The sequence below is a fragment of the Equus caballus genome, chromosome 5 (assembly GCF_041296265.1).
Source record: "Equus caballus isolate H_3958 breed thoroughbred chromosome 5, TB-T2T, whole genome shotgun sequence".
Lineage (NCBI taxonomy): Eukaryota > Metazoa > Chordata > Mammalia > Perissodactyla > Equidae > Equus > Equus caballus.
The window spans coordinates 60,305,028-60,329,971 of record NC_091688.1 but is presented as its reverse complement, the minus strand read 5'-3'; the positions used below and the strand labels follow the sequence as shown (position 1 = coordinate 60,329,971).

General features: G+C 37.7%; 2 protein-coding genes across 3 annotated transcripts in view; both read right to left on the bottom strand.

The window, feature by feature from the left end:
- The window catches only part of PHTF1 (putative homeodomain transcription factor 1), a 47,373-nt gene extending 30,799 nt beyond the window's left edge, over positions 1–16,574 (bottom strand). The window contains exons 1-3 of the mRNA XM_001499447.7: positions 15,901–16,574; positions 15,533–15,607; positions 14,840–14,896 (exon numbers count right to left, since the gene is read on the bottom strand). Of these exons, the coding sequence (XP_001499497.1) occupies positions 14,840–14,896; positions 15,533–15,577 (102 nt within the window). The 5' untranslated portion in view covers positions 15,578–15,607; positions 15,901–16,574. The remainder of the gene's footprint in view (positions 1–14,839; positions 14,897–15,532; positions 15,608–15,900) is intronic.
- Positions 16,575–18,431: 1,857 nt separating this feature from the next.
- The window catches only part of RSBN1 (round spermatid basic protein 1), a 38,656-nt gene continuing 32,143 nt past the window's right edge, over positions 18,432–24,944 (bottom strand). For both annotated transcript variants that reach the window (XM_001917842.6, XM_023642128.2), the window contains 2 exons: positions 23,680–23,788; positions 18,432–23,044 (listed from right to left, as the gene is read on the bottom strand). In XM_001917842.6, the coding sequence (XP_001917877.5) occupies positions 22,571–23,044; positions 23,680–23,788 (583 nt within the window). In that variant the 3' untranslated portion in view covers positions 18,432–22,570. The remainder of the gene's footprint in view (positions 23,045–23,679; positions 23,789–24,944) is intronic.

Sequence of the window (24,944 nt, the reverse complement as noted above, 5' to 3'; positions counted from 1 at the left end):
ATCTGTGCTCCACTGGTGGATTGTTCTGGTAGGACTACTGCACTTGGCAGAGGACTGACCAAGCTGGTGCACTAGGTGGGAGGGGAGGGGCACTTTCTTTTCCATGTGGGCCGGCTCTGAGCTCACAGGTGGCTCAGATGAGTTGCTGCACTTGGTGGGGTCTCCTTTGTGGGGGCTGAGCCACATCATTCAGTGGGGAGTGTTCCCATGGGCAGGGCTGCTGCAGTACAGTGGGCACTCCCACAGGCTGGGCCACAACTCTGCAAGCATTCATCTGGGCTGGGCTTCCCCACCTCCTCTTACAGTTGCACCTCCATTTCTTGATCTGAGTGCTTGTTACACGGTTATGTTCAGTTTGTGAAAATTCCTCATGTTGTACACTAATAATTCGGTTGTGTGTGTGTGTATAAGTATATTCATATTTAATGAATATGTTTTACTTAAATAAAAATTTTTAAAAACTTATTGGAAGCTCTGTGTATGTGAGTGTAGCTTATAGATTTGAGGCTTCACTGTAGGGTAACCAAGCATAAAGCTTGAGAGAATCACCAAATGTCAATATCTAGATAAGTTTTTTCTGGGGTTATTCAAGGCTCTTCAAAAGAATCCTCCAGTATTCTGATTGGTTGTAAGTTAGAGAGGCTGAAGATTTCTGTGGTGGAAGTTTTGAGATTAGGCCAAGGAGCTCACAATTCTGTCTTCAGTATCATGACTCTTGCCTGCCCTTCGCTGTCCCCTGAGCCCCTCTTGAGTGAATCTTCTCAGAAGAAATATACCAGTCTCCTGCCTAAGGACATTGTTGCCTGTCTTTAAGAGGTTGAAGAGAGGATCAGGAGGTCCAACCTCTCTGTATACAAAGTTCACTCAATCTCCTATTTTTAGCCCCACAGCTCACCTCTGCCTCACAGAGAACTTGGTATGTTCAAGTCCTAAGCCTCTCTGGGGACCCCGGAAGGCCTGGCTTACTTCTCCGTGGCATTCTCCTCTGCTCTCCTAACATCCCTCCATTCATTTTTCATTTTCCAAAAGTGTTGCTTTCTCATCTGCTGAGATCTCAATCTTATTTCTTGACTTTGTGAATGTATCCATTTTATACACTCCCTTTATGTATTCCCTTAATGTAATTTTAGTGGTGACTCAGAAGGGAGATTACAAATGTGTGTGGCCAATCTGCCGCATTTAACCAGAAATCTAGTCATGAACTTTTTTTCAGAGGATGAACAATCTTTTCAGGGCCTCTGTCTTCTACCATTTCAAATTAAAGGAGCTCAATTTTTGATGTTATTAGTCACTATATTCATCTCTCTTAAAAGACAAATGTATAGACTTTTACAGAGTACTTGTTACATCTCCAAGTTTCTAATGCTTCTTAATCATTATTGCTCCAAAGGGGTGGCATTTACTCAATTTTATTAACATGTTTTTACAGGAAACACTCAGGATTTGAAAGTCATAGTAACCTTGCTGTATATTATGAATTGAAAGTAAATTTTTGAATTATCTTTTGTGTTTCAAACTCCTGGTTTACCTAACAGTTTTGTTCCATTACTATTAATAAATGAAACTGTTGTAAAAGATGAATTTGAATTTCGTGCTCAATCAACACTTATACATGCTAATTTCTGATCCAGTTTTTAAAATTAGATATTTAACAATTAATATTAAAATTAAAGGTTACAGTAATTTGCTATTTCCCTATTTTAGACATTGGGCCAGTATTGATGTGTAGCTCTATTTAACTAAATACATGCAGCCAAACAATTCCTCTTAAGTGAATCCTATGTTCCTATCCAATTCAACTACAACCTGGAAATTTTACAGAAAAACATTCTAAAACCATAGATGTAAAAAAATTAAATCTAGAAAGAAATCAAATTTTGAAAATTAGACATTTCAGGGAAACAATAACACTTTGAAGAAACATCTACACTAATTTTTGAAATATGCATAATATTCATGGGAATAACAATTAACTTGTGCTATATTCAAAATCAGAAACTAAAATTTAAACAGTAAAAATATCATTGAATTGTATTCTAACAGACATACAGGTCTTGTGAACACTTGCATCAGTACTATTCCAACTAAAGAAGCTTAAAGTGGGGCTGGCCCAGTGGCACAGCAGTTAAGTTTGCATGTTCCACTTCCGCAGCCTGGGGTTTGCCAGTTTGGATCCCAGGTGCAGATGTATACCCTGCTTATCAAGCCATGCTTACATGTGACATGCTTTATATGTGGCTGGCATCCCACATATAAAGTAGAGGAAGATGGGCACAGATAGCAGCTCAGGGCCAATCTTCCTCAGCAAAAACAGGAGAATTGGCAGTGAATGTTAGCTTAGGGCTCATCTTCCTCAAATTAAAAAAACAAGAAGCAGCAGCAGCAGCTTAAAGTGTCTTAACTTCAGAGCCAAAACAATTTCTCTACTTTCTTTACTTTCTAGACTTCTCACCTATAATGTTATAGAATTAGAATTAGCATTAACTAGAGGTAACTACCAAACTATAAAAACCTCCTTTAGCAATAAATGAAACACATTTATTCATTCACTTGGTCAACAAATATTCAATGTGTGTCTTCTATGTGCCGGATACTCTAGTTGAGCTAGGAATACCGTGATAATTAAGTCAAAACACGGCTCCGTCTTCAACGAGTATACAGAAAAGAAAGGAAGACAGACAATAAAGCCAAATGTATGAGAGTTCCTCAGGTCAATGCCCACTGAACCTCCCTCATCATTTTTACTCTCCTAAGGGGACAGAAGTCATTAATAAATTTATGACTGCTATTCTTAAGACGAGAAAGTCACTGTATACTTTTGTATATGTTTTTGCTGAGGAAGAATAAAAATCATATGCCGTGTTTTTGTTTTAGGATCCTTTTTTTTTTTTTTTTAAACATTGTATTTTTTTCCTTTTTCTCCCCAAAGCCCCCCAGTACATAGTTGTATATTCTTCGTTGTGGGTCCTTCTAGTTGTGCCATGTGGGACACTGCCTCAGCGTGGTTTGATGAGCAGTGCCATGTCCGCACCCAGGATTCGAACCAACGAAACACTGGGTCACCTGCAGTGGAGTGCGCGAACTTAACCACTCGGCCACAGGGCCAGCCCCTGTTTTAGGATCCTTCTGCTTTAGCCTACACATTCTGTAGTATGTATGATAAGAGGAAACAGGCACCAAGCACTATTCTAAGCACTTTATGTACACTTATATTAACTTGCTTAACTCATTTAGTCCTCACAGCTGTCCTGTGAGATAGATACCTTTATTACCCTCACTTTCAGATGTGGAAACGAAGGCACAGAGATTCCAATCCAGTCATTCTCACTCCAAACCACTGCACATCCTGCCTCTCACAATACAGTAAAAAATACATTTTTAAACGATGTAGGGGAGGGTTTGTTTGAGATCAAACAAGATTGCTTGCCTCTGAAAGGTTTAATGGACTTAAACCCTGGTTGCTGTGAGTGAATTTCCTTACCGGCCACAACCTCTACCCTAGCAGCCCAGGGAAAGACTGTAGGAGAGAATCAGAACATCCCTGCACTAGTTACCAGAGTAGTGGTTTGAAAATTCTCCGCAGAGCCCCAGCAGCAGGTTGTACCCAGACCTCTCTATTTTGTGCAACACCATCAAAGCTCAGAACCACTTGACAAGTGAAACCCTATTACACATCTCCATCTCTCAGTTTGCAGAAATTCCCATTTTATTGCCCTTAAAAGAATCAAGCTACTATACAGTCTGCAAAAAAGGAAGTCACTCATGATTTAGGGCAGATGATGAACAAAACAATTACAAGGCAAGTACAGTAGTGCCCCCTTACCCATGGTTTTGCTTTCCCAGGTTTCAGTTACCCTTGGTCAACCACAATATGAAAACATTAAATGGAAAATTCCAGAAATAAACAATCCATAAGTTTTAAATTAGGCACTGTTCTGAGTAGTGTGATGACATCTCACACAGTCCTGCTCCGCCTGGGATGTGAATCATCACTTTGTCCAATGCATCCACGCTGTGTACGCTACCTGCCTATTAGTCACTTAGTAGCTTTCTCTGTTATCAGATCAACTGTCATGGTATTGCATGCTTGTATTCAAGTAATCCTTATTTTAGTTAATAATGGCCCCAAAGTGCAAGAGTAGTGATGCTGGCAATTTGACTATGCCAAAAAGAAGCCATAAAGTGCTTTCTTTAATTGAAAATGTGAAAGTTCTCGACTTTAATAAAGAAAGAAAAAAAATCATATGCTGAAGTTGCTAAGATCTATAGTAACTTTTATTACAGTGTATTGTTATAATTGTTCTGTTTTATTATTATTAATGTTGTTAATCTCTTACTATGCCTAGTTTATAAATTAAACCTTATCATAAGTATGTATGTATAGGAAAAAACATACTATTTTTAGGGTTTGGTACTATCCTTGGTTTCAGGCATCCACTGGGGGGTCTTAGAAGGTATCCCACCAGGATAAGGGGGCACTACTATATAGCACTATAGGACCATGTGTAAAGAGTACAAGTCAGATTTAAGAGGTCAAAAAAAGATTTCCAAAGGAAAATAATATCTAACATGAGACCTGAAGGATGTATAAGAATTTGCAATGTTGAACATGGGTGTAGCAAAAGAAGGAATCAAGAAAGCATACAGGAAGACCCAGAAATAAGAGAGAGCATGACAAAAACTAAACAAAGTTCAAGAAAGCCTAAAGCAGAGAAGTGAAACGGGGTTAAGGTATGAGAGAGAGAAACTGAAGAGGTAAGCAAAAACCAGATTGTGAAGATTATAATCACTCTAGAAGTGTGAATATATTGTAAGGATACTAGGAAGTCAGAGAACAGTTTTAAATGAGAAAAACAATCAGACTTGTATTAAAACAGAAACAAAATAGCAAGTCAGCCTCAGTGATGATAAGTGGTGAACAGAGACAGGAGGCAAAGAAAACAAAGTTTAAAAAGCTACTCCAGTAATCTAGATCAAGGGTAGACAAATTTTATCTGTACAGGGCCAGATGGTATTTTAGGCATTGTGGGCTATTTGATCTCTGCGACAATTACTCAGTTCAGCTGCTGTTGCACTGAAGCTGACTTAGATGTACACAATAAATATGCAAAACACAGAGCCTGCTGTGCTCCAGCGATTTGGCCTGCAGGCAGTAGTTTACAGACCAGATGAGTGCAATTGGTCAGATCAGGTCATTAGAAGCAGGAATTGGGAAAAGTACACATATCCAAAAAATACTAGAAGGTAGAATCCAGAAGTCTTGGTAATTGAAAATGTGGGATCAGTGTGAAGATGAAGATGCACAAGAATTCCAAACCCCAACTTAGAACTCTAACTACTGGCGGATAAGAATGGCAAGAGAAGGGAAAGAACTAGGGTAAGGGAGGTGAGACCACATTCTGTTCACATTCCACTCACCAAGTGGGAAGTCTGTGGAAAAGGATTCTCCTCCCACAGGAAGGCGCTTCAAGTCATATAACAATAGGAGGTTCCATAACAACCTTCTCACAGGTAGGGGAATGAATAATTAGGGAAATTAATATAATACACATTTAAGTCTATATGACTCCAAAGCTAAATGTTGATGAGATTGGTTGTTTTTGCTACCAGTATAAATAAAAGGTATTGAGATATCCATATACCTATATATTCTTATACCTCTACATCTATGAATCTGTCCATGTATTTCATATGGATTATATATATCTATATTATGACTCAGGTAACTTTATTTAAAATAGTTTATTTCTTTGAAGGGGAAACTTTTAAATTAAATCTTTATCTTTATTAAAGTAATACTTACAAGGCTAATAACAAAACAACTCTTCACAGCCTCATCCTTCCTTACCTTGATTCCTACTTCCTAGTTATTTCTAAATAAGATGTGCAGAGTGCTTTCTTCAATTTTAGATGCTGTCCATTCGTTTCTTACTGTTGAAGATTAGGAGAGCTTTCTTATTTAGCCTTTCTGTGCCTCAGTTCCTTCACTTGTAAAATGGGAATGATAATACATTTACCTCATAAGGATCAATTAAGTGTGCATGTGTAGTCCTTAGAATAATGCAAGACACACAGTACATACTATTAATGATGATGATTATTACACCACAAAACACACATACACACAGTCTCCCAAACCATAGATTTCCCCCTATATGTTTTCATAATTCTAGTTAAATCAGTGTTTGATGTTTAGAGTGTTACATTTACTTAAATATTGTTCCCAGCTAAGTAAAGTAGTAAACAATGATTATATCTCCTTTCTTAGAAATTTTGTCCTAGACCTGTAATTGCCTCATTTTTTTCATTCACTTAATTTTCTCTGTATCTATTACTAACTCACCTTGAAACTCCCTCTAAGTGTTACAGATCTGCTCCCAATGTACTCAAACACAATAAATACTGGTTTCTTTTTTTCCCCACCCGTGAAGATGTCTATACCAGTTTTTTTGTCTTCCTGCTCCATTCTGGTCTAGTTGTTTTCTAGACCTGATACGAACTGTCATCCTGGAACATCTCTTAATTATCCTAGAATTCCCTTTACTTCTCTCTGTATTGACTATCCTGTCTCCTGACACTGCGGATTCCTCTTTTTTGATTTACTCATTCATCATAATACAGTACATGTCCTCCCATGCTTCCTGAGAGAGGGGACATGGGTGATACATTTTTTTTGAGACTTTGAAGGTCTGAATATATCTTCATGCAGTGCCCTTACACTTGGTTAATAGTTACGCTAGGCATAAAGTTTTCGGTTGAAAATGACTTTCTCTCACAACTTTGAAGGTTCCATTATCTTCTGGGTTCCAGATGAGCTAGAAGTTGCTGCTGAGGCACAATGTCATTCTGACTCCCATTCTTTTATGATCTGTTGTGATCATTCCCTCTACTCTCTGCTTAACTAAAGCTTTAATCCCAAATGTTCTTTTGATATTGTGATTTATCATAAGAAATATATATATTAGACTCTGCCCCTGGTTCCTGACACAGGGCTCCTGAAACCCTTATAATTTCCTGGGTGATAGCAGTGTTTTTTGTTCTAATGAGGTGACTCTGAGTGGGCTCCTGGATGAGGGCTGGTCACTAAAAGAATAAGCCATGATTAGAAGCTTGGAATTTTCAGCCCTGTCCCCATTCTCTTCAGAAGGGAGAAGAACTGAAAAGGAGTAATGATCAATTATGTCTATGTGATGAGCCTCCATAAAAATCCCAATACTATGGGGTTTGGAGAGCTTCCAGGTTGGCGAAAACACCCACATTTAGAGAGTGCTGCACCTTAACTCCATGGGGACAGAAGCTCCTGCACTCAGGACCCTCCCAGACCTCGCCCTATGTATCTCTTCATCTGGCTGTTCATATGTATTCTTTACCATATCCTTTAATAAACTAGTAAATGTAAAATAAGTGTTTCCCTGAGTTCTGTGAGTTGCTCTAGCAAATTAATCAAAGTTGGGGAGGGGGCCGTGGGAACCTCTGATTTGTAGCCAAGTCGGACAGAAGTTGTGAGTAACCTGGGGACCTATTACTTGCAATTGGCATCTGAAGTGGGGTGGGAACATTCTTGTGGGACTGAGGCTTTAACCTGTGGGATCTGACACTCTACTCCCAGGTAAATAAGTGTCAGAATTGAATTGAATTGTAGGATACCCAGCTGGTGTCACAGAGAATTGCTTGGTGTAGGGAAAAAATCTCCATACATTTGGTAACCAGAGTTGAAGTGTTTTGTGTGAGTAGATAAAGGAGACTCACAGGAGAAACACACATGGTAGACTGAACTGAGTTCCTCTAAAATTTAGTTCTGAAATTTTATGATAATGTTTTTTAGTATAGGTGCTGATCACTCAAAAGATCCTTTCAATCTAGAAACGTGTCTATTTCAGTTCTGGGAAAATTTTTTGTATTATCTATTTGAGAATTTTCTTCCCCTCCACATATTTCCTTTTTCTGGAACGTCTATTACTGGATGTTAGGCTTCCTGCATGAACTGTACTCACTTTTCTATTTTTCCTTTGTTCTTTTGTACTATTTTTCTGGGAAATGGCCTCAACTTTATCTTCTAACTTTTCTACCGAATTTATTTCGGTTATTTTTATTTTCTGGTTCTCTTACTTTTTCATCTATAGCCCTATTTAAAAAAATTAGTATCCAGTTCTTTTTATATCTTTAAAAAGTGTTCTCATGATTCTGGTATCACTTCTTTTTCTCTTTCCTTTTTTCTCTAGGTCTCAAATATTTGATGATCTTCAATTAGCTGTTTACACTTAAGAGAGAGACACTAACATGCTAAATGCAAGTTCAGTGTGCAATGAGTGAAGTTTATTGAGTAGTGGTTACCACTGTAGAGGGGTAGCCATCCATTTCACTTCCAGTATCCTTAGGTCTTTTCTCTTTAGTCAGTTTCTGCAAAAAGAAATTCCAGTCTTCTGTTTAGAGATTATAAACCTGACCACCAGACTTAATTTCCATTATTAGTACTGTATTTCACTCCACTCTTATTTGTGCCTGGTCCTCCAGAATCCAGAACTTCTCTGGTTCAGCCTCTCCAGAGGGTGAGTGTCAATCATCTTCTGTCAGAGGAAGATAAGGATGACTGTGTGGCCATATGGAATAAGGAAGAAGATCTGGGAGTGGGTCTACTGCCCCTTATGCACATGCTCAAACAATCCTGTTTCCAGTTCTGCCTCACACCTGCTGATACACCTGATGCATCTAATTCCTGAGTCTTTCAGATGTTAAATACAGGGGTTTTAAACAGGGAGTTCACTTGTTTCCTACCGGCATTCCCTACTATAGACACTTACATTTTTACTTTCTTCACATTCCACTCACTACCCAACTTTCAAAATTGTGTTAACAGCTCTCATTTACTGTAGTCTTTCTTCCACTCTTTTAATCCTTGTGGGCTGACATCTTTTTCTTATTTATTGTAATTTTAGAGGAGTTTCAAAAGAGATCAGATAGAGATTAATGCACATATTCAAACTGTCATCTTTAATAAGGAGTCTCATCTGTCATGTACCCACCATTCAGCTTAATAAAACATTATAAATATAGCTGAAGTCATCTCTGTGCTTATGATTAACCTTTTTAAATTTTCTAGTTATAAAATCATGTCATTTTCAAACGCTTATTTTTGTTATTCTAATATTAATTAGAAAATATCAAAGAAAAACAAAAGAAAAAAGTTTTAAAGTAAAGATAATATTAATTAGAATGTTTTACTCATCTTAGCAAATATATCTCAAACAGCATGTTAAGTAGTAGTAAAAGAGGTTATTCTTATTGTTTCCTTTTTGGTGGGGGACTAAATTGAGCTTCATCACTGAAAATAATGTTAGACCTTAGATTTAATACATTCTCTCAATTAAGAAATTTTAGAAAACAATTTTCATTGGGAATATGTGTGAATTTCCTGTGTACTACATTATGATTTCTCCTTTTTTTTCCTACTGGTATGATTTAAGAAAATAGCTATATTGAAGTATAATTTACATACTTTAAAACTCATCCATTTTAGGTGTATATTTTTAGTAATTAACTACTTTAGTGGATTTCTAGTAAATTTATAGAGTTGTGCAACCATCATCACATTCAAATTTTAGAACGTTTCCATCACCTCAAAAAGAAGAATGGCAGTAAATTTCTGTTCCTATCCCCCAGCCAGAGGCAACCACTGATCGGCCTTCTATTTCTATAGATTTGCCTTTTCTAGAAATTTCATATAAATAGAATCCCACAAGATACAGTCTTTTGTGGCTGGCCCCTTTTACTTAGCATAACATTTTTGAGGTTTATCCATGTTGTAGCATGTATTAATAGTTTTATTGCTGAGTGACGTTCCATCGTAAGGATATAACATATTTGCTTATCAACTCACCAGTTGATAGACATTTGGACTTTTTTCCAGTTTTTGGCTATTTGAATAGTACTGCTATAAACATTTGTGTGTGCTCTTATGCTTCTTTTTCTCTTGGGTAGATGCCTAGGAGTTGAAATGCTGAGTCATATGGGAAGTACATGACTTTTTAAGAAATTGCCAAACTATTTTCCACTTTCCATTCCCTCTAGCAGTGTATGATGATTCTAGTTCCCCCATGTCCTTGTCAACATTGGAAGGTCGGTCTTTTGAATTTTAGCCATTCTAATAGGTATATAGTAGTATGTCATTGCGGTTTTAATTTGTACTTCCCTAATGACTAACAATGTTGAGCATATTTTCATGTGCCCATTAGCCATCCATTTACCTTCTTTGGTGAAATATCTATTGAAGTCCTTTGCCCATTTTTAAATTGGCTTTTTTGTCTTCTTATTGAGTTGTAGTAGTTCTTTATATATTGTAGATGCAATACTCCATTATATATATGATTTGGAAATATTTTCTCCCAGTCTGTGGCTTTTCTTTTCATTTTTTAATTGGATATTTTGAAGAAAAGTTTTAAATTTTGATTAAGCTCAATTTATCAATTTTTGCTTTTATAGCTGTGTTTCTAAGAAATCTGTGTCTATCCCAAGGACACAAAGATGTATGTTTTCTTCCAGAAAATCTATACTTTTAGTTCTTACATTTAAGTCTATAGTCTATTTTAAGTGATTTTTGTGTACTGTGTGAGGTAAGAATCAAACTTCATTTTTATAAATGTGGATATTCAATTGTTCCAGCACCATTTATTGATAAGACTAGCATTTTTTCTTTGAATTGCTTTGGCATCTCTGTCAAAAATCAATTTATCAAAACTGTAAGGATTTACTTCTTGATTTTCTATTCTGTTACATTGATCTATTACTCATGCCACTACTACACTATCTGGATTACTGCAGCTTTACAGTAAATTTTGAGATCCAGTAATTTAAGTCCTCCAACTCTGTTCTTCTTTTTAAACTTGTTTTGAATATTCTAGGTCCTTATCAGTTTTAGACTTAGTTTATCAATTTCTACAAAAAAAAGTCTGTTGGAACGTTGAAGGGGTTACAGTCATATGTCACTTAACAACAAGAATATATTCCGGGAAATGTGTCGCTAGGCAATTTCACCACTGTGTGAATACCACAGAGTGTTAGAAGTATGGTGCCGATAAACTTGCTCGACACAGGGGTGCCACAAACCTCCAATTTGTTAAAAAAACGCATTATCTGCAAAGCACAATAAAGCAAGATATGCCTGTATTTGTTCTTGACCTAATTAACTCCTACTCATCCTTCAGATCTCATCTGAAGCATCAATTCCTCAGGGAAGGCAACTCTGACCTCCTTGACTTGGTCCACTTCCCTTGCTATAAGTAATAGCTCGGAAACAACAGCTCTCTTTCTTAGCGTTTACCACACAGTAATTATTATTTATTAGTAGGATTATTTTTATTATTGTTTCTCTCCCACGTTAAGCTCCAAGAAAAGAAAAATATTGAGTGTTTTTGCTCATCATTATGTAGACACAGTGCCTAGGTTACTGTCTGACACATGGTTGGGTAGCTGCTCAACAAATATTTGTTATATGAAGAATACATAATAGCTGTTTTAGATTTATTTTTGGTATTTTTTCCCTTCTTTAACTTATTGTTTTCTTTCTCTAGATTCTTCATATATTAACTTGAATCACTGTAACTTTCTTCCTAGTCAACCTAGATATTTTTTGTTAATACAGACATTTAGAGTAACATAATTTCATCAAGCATTACTTTGGAAACATTCCACAGATTTTGTTATACTGTCTATATTTTTATTTCTATCTTTCAGAAATACAGATATGATGTGGCCTGTGAAAACGAACAAAGGAAACCTCAACTAAAATTAGAGTCTGGAAGGCCTATAGAGGGAACCCTTACGCCCTACCACTCATTGTTAATTACCCCAAACAGGAAGAGACATATCTTGCATCTCCAACAAGTAGTTGCCTACTACCTTACTACTGCAGCAGGAGGAAGGAAAATTTCCTTCTTGCCCAGCAACATGCTTATTAGCCAATGGAAAATGCCTCGGCTCATCCAATGAGGAGCCATTGCCAGCCTGAACTCTTACTTTCCTCCAATGAATTTTCATTTAGAATGGCCCCTCCCAACTCCCCTTTTTTCTCTATAAAAGCCAGCTATCTTCCATTGTTCTCTGAACTTACCTATGGTTCCCCACAGTTTCCACATCCCAAATTGCAATTCTTTTGCTCTTCCTGAATAAACTTATTTTGCTGGTAAAATAACTGGCTCTCTTATTTTAAGTTGACAGGCCCCTCTACTCAAAAACCATAAAAATTTTTCCATTTTCTGCAGAGCAGCATCTAAAGTTCTTAGTAAACTAGTCAAGTCAGCTCCAAGCTGACTTATGGCCTATCATCTCATCTGCATACCTTATAATCCAATCAGGTACTTGCTTTTCCCTTAAGTATCATACTTCTGTTTGTAAATACTTTTCCTCTTGTGCTCAGCACCTAGCAAAATGCCTTAAGCATAGGAGCCCAATAAATGTTTGTGGAAGAGTTTACACCACTTTTCACGATCCAAGTGAAGATTTAAAATTTACAACTTTTATCATTTTGAGTTATATATTTACTATGTAATTTCTAATTATACTGTGATCTGATGTTAATATTGTTTATCTTTTTTAAAATTTTTTCTTTACTTTTTTCTTATCTTTCATTTGTTTTCAAAAATATTTATATTTGTGAAGTCTATTTTTAAATTGCATTAAACATTTCTTTGTATCTTACACTTTGGTCAATTTTTGTCTAAGACTTAAACATATTTAAAAGATATATTGGCTTCTCTCCCACCAGCATTAGACTGTGACATTCATGAAGGCAAGAACCATGTCTACCTTGTTGACTGTGTTCTTAGCACCTAGGACATGTTGGTACATTAGCTCAGTAAATTTTTACAGTTGTCTTTAATTTTATTCTTTCCACTGCTGCTAAATTAAAAAGTATACATTAAGGAGTTAGGTAGATTACCTTATGAGAGAATAATGAAGAAAAATACATATAATAGATGGGGTTCAAGTGAATACAGCACAGATTCCTAGTATGAATCAAGATGTTCTAAGAGTGGGATACAAACACAATTCCTGCCCAAGCAACTTTCATATGGTGTACTAAAAGGAAGGTATGTGTATAATGGCACGGAAATAAGAGTTGAGGAAATCTTTAAATTGGGTAGGGGAAGGAGGTAGTTAAGGAAATTCTACAGCAGAAGTAAAATCCTTTTAAGGATAAGGAAACCAAAACCCAGACAAACTACAGTCCTTGTTCAAGATCACAAGTCTAGAGATCACAAAAGAAGATCTACTCCCAGTTCTGTGCTCTTTCCATTATATCATACTCATTATCATCACTTTTTAGCAGCTCACAAAAGAATTATAGGATAGGATTTAGAGAGTTACAAAATAAAATTCGTGGATTTATTCCTCCTAACTCAATCTCCTATTAATATAAAAATCAAGAACTGCACAAAATTGTGAAACGTTAGCCAAGTACCACATAGTTCAAACAATTTTCCAGTTGACTGGCCTATAAAAAGAATGCACCTTAAAAGTGCTGGTTAAACATATTTCACCAGTGATTTAAACATCCCAGCCCAATCAGTGTAATTTAGAGATAACCAGAACCAACTATTAAGTTGTATTACACCCATATTACATATTTTTTTTAAAGTGTTAATAGAGGGACTGCAGCAAATCTTTAAAAGAGAAAGGTCAAAAAACAAGAATTTGCCAGCCATTATTCAGCACCTTCCAAGGAAGTGAGATGCTGAATCTGTATATCTAAGTATTAAAGTCAGTTGAGAGAGACATTCTTTTAGGGACATGGATGGTCTTTAGGCTTTTCCACCTCTCTCAAGACTATTCAGTTACATTTGCCTACCAAGTAACCTTTCCATGACTAATTGGCACCACCCTCTCCCACCAATACATGTTGGCCCCACATCTCTGACTTTGGAACTCAGGCCACAAATGGATTTTATTTGGCTTGCACAGAGAAAGAGGAAGAGAGGGAGGAGGTGGGAAGGTGGAGAAGGGGGAGGGGTAAAATGCTCGAAAAAATCTGTATATTTCACATAAAAATGCATATTCCCAGCTTCTCTCGAAAATTCTGAAGCTCCAGCAATACTGGGTCTGCATTGCCACAAAGTAAAACCAGCCCAAGTTAAGTAGCCGAAGCCCCATTTATATGGGACATTTGCTTTCTAATTCATCATAGATCAATTACTCCTTTCTATTTTCCTGATACTGAGGCAAATGTCAATTGTCATTTATCATTCTGCTTGCAGTGTTGCTGTAGCACCTGGGCCTTGCTTGCTCAGCACCCAGGCCCATTGCTACCATGTGTCCTGGCTCCCTTCTGGGCAGGCCACCCAGCTGCTGGGATTTGTAACAACCTAGGGCCTGGCCAGCCTGGATCCTCCCTCATCTCACGTAAAGAACATCGCGTGTTACAGGGACACAGAGCCCCTCCATGTGAGCCACTATTCCTGGGAACGCTGGTCGTACCAAGGACAGCCCCTTGGCAAGCATGCAGCCTTTGTTCCTCTGCCTACTTAAGGAAGCTTCTCTCAGGGGCCGGTAGCGGGTACACGTTGCTGTCCAGCCCGCCGCCACTGGACCTTCCCCTGTAAGTAACTCCCAATAAACCCATATGTCTCTTTCGCTGTCTCCGGGTCTTTTCTGTGGTCTCTCAGCAACCTAACCCACACTGCTCACTCAGATGGGCGTGTGGTGGAACAGCTGCATTCCCTATAAACTTCAAAGAATAAAGAGTGCCAGAGTTGGTGGATAAGTGCAGATTTTTTAAAAAGTAAGTACAATCCACTCTTCACGTTAATGCAGTAAAACAAAGCTAGAATCAAAAAAATCAATTTACCTTAATCTGAGTCTGTTCGATTGACTTTTCCCATATCTGCTGATCATATGCTCCAATCTGCAATAGGGAGCAGGCTATTTAAATGATGCAAAGGAACTCTTTTATTTAGGTCAAGTCTCACAAAAGTCATGAAATTATTAAGTATCAATATGATATATGGAAAATGTTTGTGTTTCTCAGACCTTAGAATAAATTATTATTTCCAAGGACTGTTTCCTTCAAACTTCTAAAGGAGGTGGATCTAAAAGCAAGTTAAAAAGCAATGTCCAAAATATTTCAAATTAATTATTACCTTAAAAGATAGTACCACTTCTTAAGGACAACATCAGTAGGAGAACCAGAGAGGAATAAAAGGTAACCAACAGCTCAATAAGACTGCTGACAGTACCAGTCTGAGCTGTGCAGTTAAAAGTTCCATGTCTAAAAAACAGAAGTTTGATCAGAAGCAAGCTTTCAAAGCATTGCTGTGGCATTGTGTATGCAGCCTGGAGAAGGGAGGTGACTAGAAAATCTTATTTGGGGACCTGGAGTGTAAAAGATCTAATGACCTTGTACATCAGTGTTTCCATTTCTGTTGAGAGATATCATGTAAGAAGACCTGGCCCTACCAAGCTCAGGGAAAATCAATCTGATATTCTTTGTGGGAGCTTTCTGCAGGAAGTATGCTTTACAAATAAAAAATACTGATATTACCTTCTTTTGGTACCACGATATAGCATCTCTCTCATTTGAGGCCATCTGTGTCTCCAGCCAGAAAATGGAATTTCACTGAAAATGAAGGAAAACCAGTCGGTGAATCCAGTTGCTGAAAGGTACTCTCCCAGTTCGGGTAGAACTGAAAAACCGCTTCTGTCAGCCTCTCCATGAGCTGCTGTCTCTTTCTCCGGCTGTTTGCCAGGAAAAAAACAAAAACAAAAGCAAACCAAAACACCTCTGGCGCAGCGGCGACCGGAGAAGCCTCGCAGCGGTCTTTTGCGCGAGTGTGTTCATGGATGCAGGGAAGGGGAGGTCGCCGAGTCGACCTGCACTCCCCGCTCCGCTCCCCCGAGTCCGGCTCTCACCTGGTGCCCGCGGCCCCGCAGTCCGGCAGCCGGGACCTTCCTCCTCAGTGGCCCCGGCCCGGCCGTGAGCCCGGGGGCCAGGCGGCGGGAGCGGCAGGCCGCATCTTCCCCCCGAGGCGGAGACGCCGGCGGGGCAGTTACCATGGAGACCACGGAGGCCGCCCCAGCCTCGGAGGCGGCCGGCCGCTCAGCGCCCAGAGGAGGTCAGTCTGTCGCCACAGACCCGGCGCCCTCCAAGGCCGACCTAAAGGATCACCTACTGACCCCAAAATAAGAAAAGAATGAACTGGGAAAGGAGGGGTATAAAAAGTGATGGGGGTCTTCGCGAGGCCGCCAGCCGCTGCGGCAACGGCAAAAGGCTTTGTGCCCGGCTGGAAAGGTCAGGTGCAAAGGCCCCAAGTTGCGGAGGCAGCTGCTTCGCGGCGGCGGGCGCGCGTCCTCGCCGGGCTGGGCGGTGCCGGGCCGGGCCGGGCCGTGAATCAGCCGGCAGCGCTGGGAGAGCCGCTCTGCAGCCCACAGCGCAGCCAGGCCGAGGCTTCCGCTTTCCGGGTTTTGCTTCGAAGCTGGCTCCGCCCCCGGCCGGGCCTTCCCGCCAAGCCTCCGCGATCAAGGCCTAGGGCAGCTCCCCGAGATCACCCTTCGGGTCACCTTCTCAAAAACGATTTTCCCAGCCATCGACCTAAAGGAGGTCGGTCCTGATATTCTAACAGTTACCCGTTCATTTCTTTGTAACACTTATCTTTGTGTTTTATAAATTTCTTTGTGCTTCATTATCGTCAGTCTTCCCCACTGGGCTGTGGGCTCCATGAGGTCCAAGACTGGGGCCTGGCAGGAGCCTGGCACATAGGTTCTCAGTCTTTGCTGAAAGAACAAATATTTTCATGAACTTACGCTGCTCTGGGACGAAGGGCCTGGCAAGCTGCGGCTTAGTGATTCCTGTCCCGCCCCTCAGCAGCTCTGGGACTTAAGCTTTCTGGATGATTAAGGGTATGAAAGAGGAGGGCCCAAGCTTGGGGCAGTTCGAGGGCACTTCTCCCAAATTAGGGTAGGAGAAGATGGCAGCGAGAAAAGCTGTTTCTAGGTTAAAAATTCAAGCAGACTGATAGAGGTCAGGGGCAAGGAATGGTTGCACCCTAAAATGAATATTTAAGGATACGTTAATAAGGTTTTAAGCCGCTATCCCCTCTATACCTTTTTTTGGCCATTAATGGAACACTGACCCCTAATGGCCATTGCCACTTCACTTGAAGCATTGCCCTTGCTTGCTCAGCTTGTAAAACAGACAGTGGTTAGACTAGGTACCACTTCAGAAAGCCTAAGTTCTTAATGTTGTCAGAAAAGCCGTTCTTGTTTTACAGACATTTCTCATCATCTGTTACATCGGCATAAGGTGGAAGTTATCCCCATTTTACCGATGAGGAAAGAAGATAAAAAGTAATGCTTACAGAACTAACTTCAAATTATCTCACCCAGGCTTGATTTATTTTTATATTGCATACATTGGTGGTGGTTTCCTTTCTGCTTTTGCTGCTTGACAGCTTTTCCTTTCCTTAGAGCTAAACATTACAATTCTGTTGGGTTTCAAGACAAATGGCCAATTTAAAAAAAACAAACTGGATAAATGACAATTGAAAATATTTTTTGCATATCTAAATATTTGCCTTAAGACTTAAATTACATTAATAGCAAAAATATTTTACTTCATTGCTTAGCACACAAAGAGGCTTTTTGGGGAGTTCGTGGAAGAACGGAATCAGGTCAGTCTCATTAGGAATTAGCAAATCATCTTTCGGGAGCTCCTTTACAAACTTTTCAGTGCTTTCTAAGGTTGCCACTGAACAAAGCATGGGTTTGGACACAGAACTACATTCAAATCCTTGCTCCCACTAATGAAGAATGTGATCTTAGGCAATTTATTCAACCTAACAAGCCTGTTTTCTCACTTGTATTAAGGGAGGTTGTATTGTTACCTTCCTATGCTGTGAGGATTAAATGAGATACCCTAATATAAAGTGCCTGGCCCACAGCACTTTCTCAAAAAACATTAGTTCCCTTCCCTTTCTTTTCATAATCAGAACCAAGGGCTACCAGTGCTTAGGGCAGGCACCTCAACCAAAGAGCAGTTCACCCAAATAAAAACTGATGAGGAAAAAATTTCATTGCGTTGTGTCACTTAATACATCAATGACATCTTAAAAGTCTAACACTGGGTACATGCACTTTAAAAAATACTGACATCACCAGAATAAAAATTTAAGATTGTCCACTTATAAGCAGATCTAAACCAACCTAAGGAGCAGGAGGCATAACTGCCACAAATGCCAAGCACTGTTTTTCTTCTTCCCCAAAACTAGCTGCATCTCAATATGGATGGATTTTTCCCCAGATATCTATGACTTTCCTTTAGGAAAGAAAAGTCACAAGAGTTTCTATTAGAAAGTAGGGATATAGAAGCGGGGATTCATACTTTAAAAACAGGTTCCAAGTAGCTAGAATTCACACGTGCTATTCATTTTGTCATGAAACATCAGTAAAGGACAAATCAGACTTTGTTTATTAAAAAAATACTTTACAGGAAAAAAAAACCTCTATGCATTCCATTGTCCTATTTTACAAAGAAATAGCTTAACAATTTAACACACTTAGACAGCTACAAAAAAGCACTGTGTTAAAAGGGTTATTATTCACACAAATTTAGATTTAAGACTATTCATTAAAAACCTTTTTAAAACACTCATTAATGTCAATAAACAAACTAAGGCCACACAACGCAAATAGTCCGCCAGGCAAATTATACATTTCATCTATATGCAAAGACCTCTTAGATAAATTAAAGCCACAGGAAAAAAAGTCTTAGCTGCCAATCAAAATGGAATTTAGTCACAGAAAACACTATTACATGAAAATTTACAACATGTGATAGAAGTAGTACATAAGTATTTCTTTAGAGAGAATTGAAAAGTGCTATATTAAGAGACAGTGGTCTCAACTACATGCACAAGTGGATCCTAAAAAACGTATGAAGAAAATGGAAGGCCATAATATTTATGGAGAGATACTTGCTTTTAAAGCAACAAACTTTCAGGATGAGGATAGGTCTCTTATGTGCTAAAGAAAAACATTTGTCTTGTACATTTCCTCTACTTACTGTATGACCAATAAATACAGCTACAATCTGTTTAAAAAAAATAAAACTTAGCAGAAATATGAACCTCTGGCATGTACTAGTGAAAAGTTCTTTTTTTAAAACCTGTAGTAATGATAAAACAGATTTATTAGAAAGACACAAACTCAATTACCCTAAAGGAATAAATGCAAATAAATTTTTAATGGAAAATATGATGGGCTAATATTAATGATCAAGAATATATTCACTAATGGTTTTCTTGAATTTTGGAGTCTTGTTCCTAAATTAGCTTTCATTCTAGACAATATAGATGGAAAGGCAATAAGCAAAAGTTTCTCCAGTCTTTAAGTGTGAACTTTATGCCTATTAAGACTGATGCAAAATGATGAAGACATCTTTTCCTAAGATTTAGTAAAGAATTTCATTTAACAAGCTCCTTTTTCCCCCTACAAGAGCTTGAAATATTAGTCAGCTGATATTCCAGCTGTCTCTAAGGGGAAAGGGCACCTTTCAAAAGTCTTTAATTAAAAATAATAAAGTACCAGTGAAACAAATTCTAAGTACTGAATAAACAAATTAAAAGTACAATTAAGCCTAGGAATTCATTTTAAAGAGTTAAAACTTTGAAGGGTTTCGGAAACTAATACGTAGGTTTTATTATTATTGCTTTATGAATTTGGGATAACCTCTTTGAATCATAATACTACTCCTAGCATATCTTGGTAATTATAGAATGACTTCTGGGGCAGGGGGAAGACTTTTATCCTTATTAATACCATAAAATCATTCTAGTTACTAGGTTAGGAATATTCATTTATTGGGTCCTTTCCATAAGCACATTTTAAAAATATCCCTCTGCTCCACAAAATACTAAAACTTATAGCCACATACTGCAAGTAATCTCAAAGAGTTGGCACAACAGATAATATACCAAAAGGGAAGATCAGCTTAAATTTCAGTTACAACTTCACTGCCATCACTACTTTACAAATCAGAAGACGCCAGATTGCTCCATGCCTTACTCCACCAAACCAAATAATTTAATGATTTAGAAAAGTTGCAATCATTTGTATCACTAAACTAGGATACAGCTTTGAAAGCAGTAAGAAACTCAAAACTTGAGCTTTTATATTCATCAGTCTTTAAAGCATGCTATTAAAATCTAATACTCACATAGGACATTCAGAGTTTCCAGATACATTACTAGCTAAATGTTTCTCTCTCCATTCTATTGCAATTCTAACATACAATGAATTTATTAGTACATGATTTTAAACATTTTTATATTCTCTTAATGTGTTTATATTGGAGGTGAGGGTAGAATATTTTATAAAAGGAGAATTGGGATTTGCTGTTGATTGTAGGTCTTTGCAGATCCGCTGGTTCCTGAGTGATTATACACAGTGCTGGCTGTCAGGAGACAGTCTCCTTGTTTATTAGCAATGACCAGCTTAGATGGCAGATGGCATCTGCTGGATGGCAAGTGGGAGATGGGGAAATCGGATTTTGGAAGACAAGAAAAATAAAAATTAAAAAAGTTTCTGCTTTAACAACCTTGTTCTTCATGATTATTTTAAAAAGCAAATGTTGCCTGAGAAGAATTTTACTTTGCACAGCCTAGTAAAGCTCTATGAAATTCTTCTGGACAGAAAAACAAAAACAAGAAATAACCCAAACCCACATATTTTGTGATTAACAGCCCACCCCCCCAATAACAAAAAACACCCTCAAAGGCAGGTCCCTTAAAAACTAGCCTTGATAAACTAGAATTTACCCTAGAATTTATACCCAAGATTTTAAAACACCCCTGCAATAATCACATTACTTTTTATACCATTCTAATTACCTTATTTACAAAGATAACTAAAACCAACATCACTTCCAATTCATAAATGGTTTACATTGAAATGTTTCTCTATTTGTCTTCATCCTTTGTAACAGAGAATACATACATATACATATATATAAGGAATAATACAGATTCTAACTAATCACTGCAGTATTTGCTGATGGTTACTTTCCTATCGGTTTACACAGTGACCTCTATACTTTGCTAATATGCATTTAACTACACAACAATATTGCACAAAGTAATATTTATATAAGATTTAACTTATTTCAGAATATTTTAGAGAAAATTCATATTTGACATTTCAAAAGATGCAGCTAAGTTTTCATGGTGACAGACATAATAAAGCAGCATCCTTTTTGCCTATGTTGACGTAAATATTCCAAATCTCACCCTCCAGGAAAAAAAATCTCCAAATTGCACTATAACCAGGTAGATACAAGAATCTGGTCTTAGGTGTGGGGAGTACTCTTCCTTTAATAAACAAAAGGCCTACTGTATTATTAACTAAGAGAAAGTGAAATGTGTATCACATTAACATTCTAAAATAATAGAAAGTTAAGACTACACTAGCTATATGAACTGTGCCTGCTTCAAAAAAAATTTAAATACTCAGGCACTAAGCATTAGGCTACCCGAAACTCGAGGATGAAGTCTAGTGCCATATTCTTGATTAGACAGTAGCAACAGAGTAACAGTAAATAAACCCAGGTATTCACCAGTTAAAACTGTGAACTGATGTGTCTCAACAGATCTTTATCACAAAGAGGTTGATGCCAGGTGACAAAAGTAGTTTTTCCTAAGTTTCATGCACAACATACGGCAGCCTCATCAGAAAGACTGATATCATTCACTAAGTTTGATACTCGTGATCATTTTAGGAAGCAAAAGTATCCACACAAAACGTGAGGATGCTAGGAAGCAGAATCAACAGAGTATCATGTCAACATTATCTCTTTTACCCAAAATATCGTCCATAGTTACCACATATTCTACAAGAGATTAATGAACCATGGATAATGAATGACCAAGGACTACTCATCTTTAGATAGTTTTAATTGAAATATCCACTGGGCTTTAAATAACAGATACAAAAAAGTTTGGATCAGAAAGTGCTGTGCTTTCTCTTTTGTTAAGAAACCAGAGAGCCACTGAATTTTCCTTAGAAACTACCTGCTGTTTATGGTTGGAACTAAGTAACTTACTTGCCCACGTATAAGATGCAAGAACTCTTTCCTGCAACCTATGCCATTTTTACTGTAGAAATTGAATCTGTGCCATAAAGACACAAGTCCTAAACCAAAACTCTGATCTTCTATCATAAAAACAGCAAATATGGCAAGAGACAAGGCAAGATAAAATTAAGGGAAGTGAATAATTTAGCAAATAAGAATCTGTTATTCCAGAGAATTCTCATTTCAATTTGAAGAAGAGACTGAATTGTTACCTCACACCTTAAAACAGAAAGTAGCAGCAGACCCACTATTACATACTGTACTAACGGGATAAGATACAACTCTTAACTTTGCATAATCTGTGTAAAAAAGATATGCTTGACATTTGTGGAATGTCATTTCTCTTTATAGAATTATAGGCAAGATTTCTCCAATAAAACTTAACTTAAGCCAGTTATAAAACTATAACTTCACATCAAAAGTTAAAAAAGTTAAAAAATGTGTTTGAATATGTACATATCACACAGGAGTGCTTGAATGTTCCTGTAGATTGTGTTGCTGGTCAGAGTCCAGTCTACTTTCCACCTTTAAAACTGGAATAGGCTGAGTCATCTGATCTTGCTGCAGATTAAGTTCTGATGAAGGTGGGAAGGACGATGAAGCAGCTGTCAAAAGCTGCATCTCTGTGCATGTTTCTTCAGAGTCAGTTTTTATCCTCACACACTGGGAGTCAACTTCTAATTCTCGCTTTCCAGTTAAGTCACAGTCGATGTTAGAACTGCTTTCTGTGTTTTGAGTGGCTTCCACAACAGGGTGGTACTGTTTAAGCCTTATATGCCAGGCTAAGCTGCACACTGCTGACACTGTTTTGAACTGATGAATGACATTTCTAGGGATGAAGTAGATATCATTGTCGCATAGCTGAATTCTAGCATAACGAATGCCTTCCCGCCTCATTTGGTTTAGTTTAGCTTCATCCACCCACTGTACACACTGGAGAGAGGAAAAAAGTTGCATGAGACTTTAAGATATGTAATAATTTAGTAGAAAAGAAATACTATAATTAGCACAGGAAAAAATTGGGCCAATAAAGCTAAGTAATACTCAATGATATACAAAACTTTCTAATATTTCCTGTAATGCTCAAGAAACATTCTTCCTTTTATTTTACTACCTCTCTAGTAACAAAGTACAGTTTAAATCAAGATGACCTAGGGAATCACTCAAATAAGTACTTCAAAACGCAGCTAAATACCAATATTCTTTGCCACAAATGAGGGCAACATTTATCTGCTTCTTCGTGTCTTTCAACTTTTTACAGGTGAGGGCACCCGGTGCAATGGAGTTAACAACTGAACCTGCTTATGGCCAGAACGGAGCAGCCTGGGTCCTCTGACCATCCCAGGCCCACCTGGTATACCCAAGACTGAAGGGATCTTAAGCATGCTGCTTGGGAAGCTCTGTTTTAATGATTTTCAACACTCTCCAGACACAGCCTGTAACAGTAATAAAATTAAATTCACTAGCCCATGTATCCAACTTTAACATAAAATGCAAAATAAAATTTGCAATAATACTTACTTCCAATACCACACTCCAAGGGTAATAAAAAAAGCAAGAGTTATTACCTGGGAAACTGGAGGTTCATGAAGGTCTAACTGAAGTCTCTGCACAACATCGGTAAAATCCTCAGCATGAAAACAAATCACATCTTTGGTTATGCGAGGCTGGTCACTCCTAAGATTAACAAAACTAAGTTTTAGACTAAAACAAGCATCTCATAATGGAAAATAATGACAAATTTCAGTTTTCCTGTTCCTGGAAATGCTACTACTAGCATAGAAAGAGATGCATGACTCCTAAGGATAAAGTATATATTTGCTTCTCTAATCAACTCCAAAAAAATAAAACAATAAAGCTGATTTTTTAAAAAAAAATTAGATTAGTTGTTACAAAACTAAAACAATGACTAAAAACAAATAATTTTATTCTAAACTAGTTGCATGTGCATCCTCTCACCACTATGCCCCACCACCTCCATGCCACCCTGTAATGTCATCATCAGGTTGAAATGAAGCAGAGAGAACACATCTTGACCACACAAATATCACATCTACCAGCTTTCAAAGTAGAAAGGGAAAAAAACGCTGAATGATTTTAACTTGAAATACTTACTGTCAAGCTGTGATTGAACTATACTTCTAAAATAAGTCAGATCAAACTCTACAGTAATTTTGAAGGCTCTGAAGTCATAAATATGAAAAACAAAGTAAAATACAGTTTTTAAATAAGCTACATTCTATGTCCTGAGCTTTGTTAAAACTGGGCCCCAACTGAATGTAAAAGGGTGCAGCCACTATGGAAAACAGTTTTGCAGTTCCTCCAAAAATTAAAAATAGAATTACCATATGATCCAGCAATTCCACTTCTGGGTATACACCCAAAAGATTGAAAGCAGGGACACGAAGAGAGATTTGTTCCTAACAGCTAAAAAGTGGAAGCAACCCAAGTGTCCACTGATGGAAGAATGGATAAACAAAATGTAGCATATACGCACAATGGAATTCTACTGAGCCTTAGAAACGAAGAAAATTATGACACACGGTATGGATGAACCTTGAGAATATTATGCTAACTGAAATAAGCCAGTCACAGAAAGACAACTACTGTATGATTCCATTCATATGAGGTTTTAAAGTAGTCAAATTCATAGAAACAGAAGTAGAATGACAGTTACCAGGAGCTGAGGGGAGAGGAGAAAAGGAAGTTATTGTTTAAGGGGTATAGTTACAGTTTTGCAAGATGAAAACGTTCTGGAGATCTATTTCACAACAATGTGAATATACTCAACACTAATGAACTATACACTTAAAAATGACGATGATTTTAATTT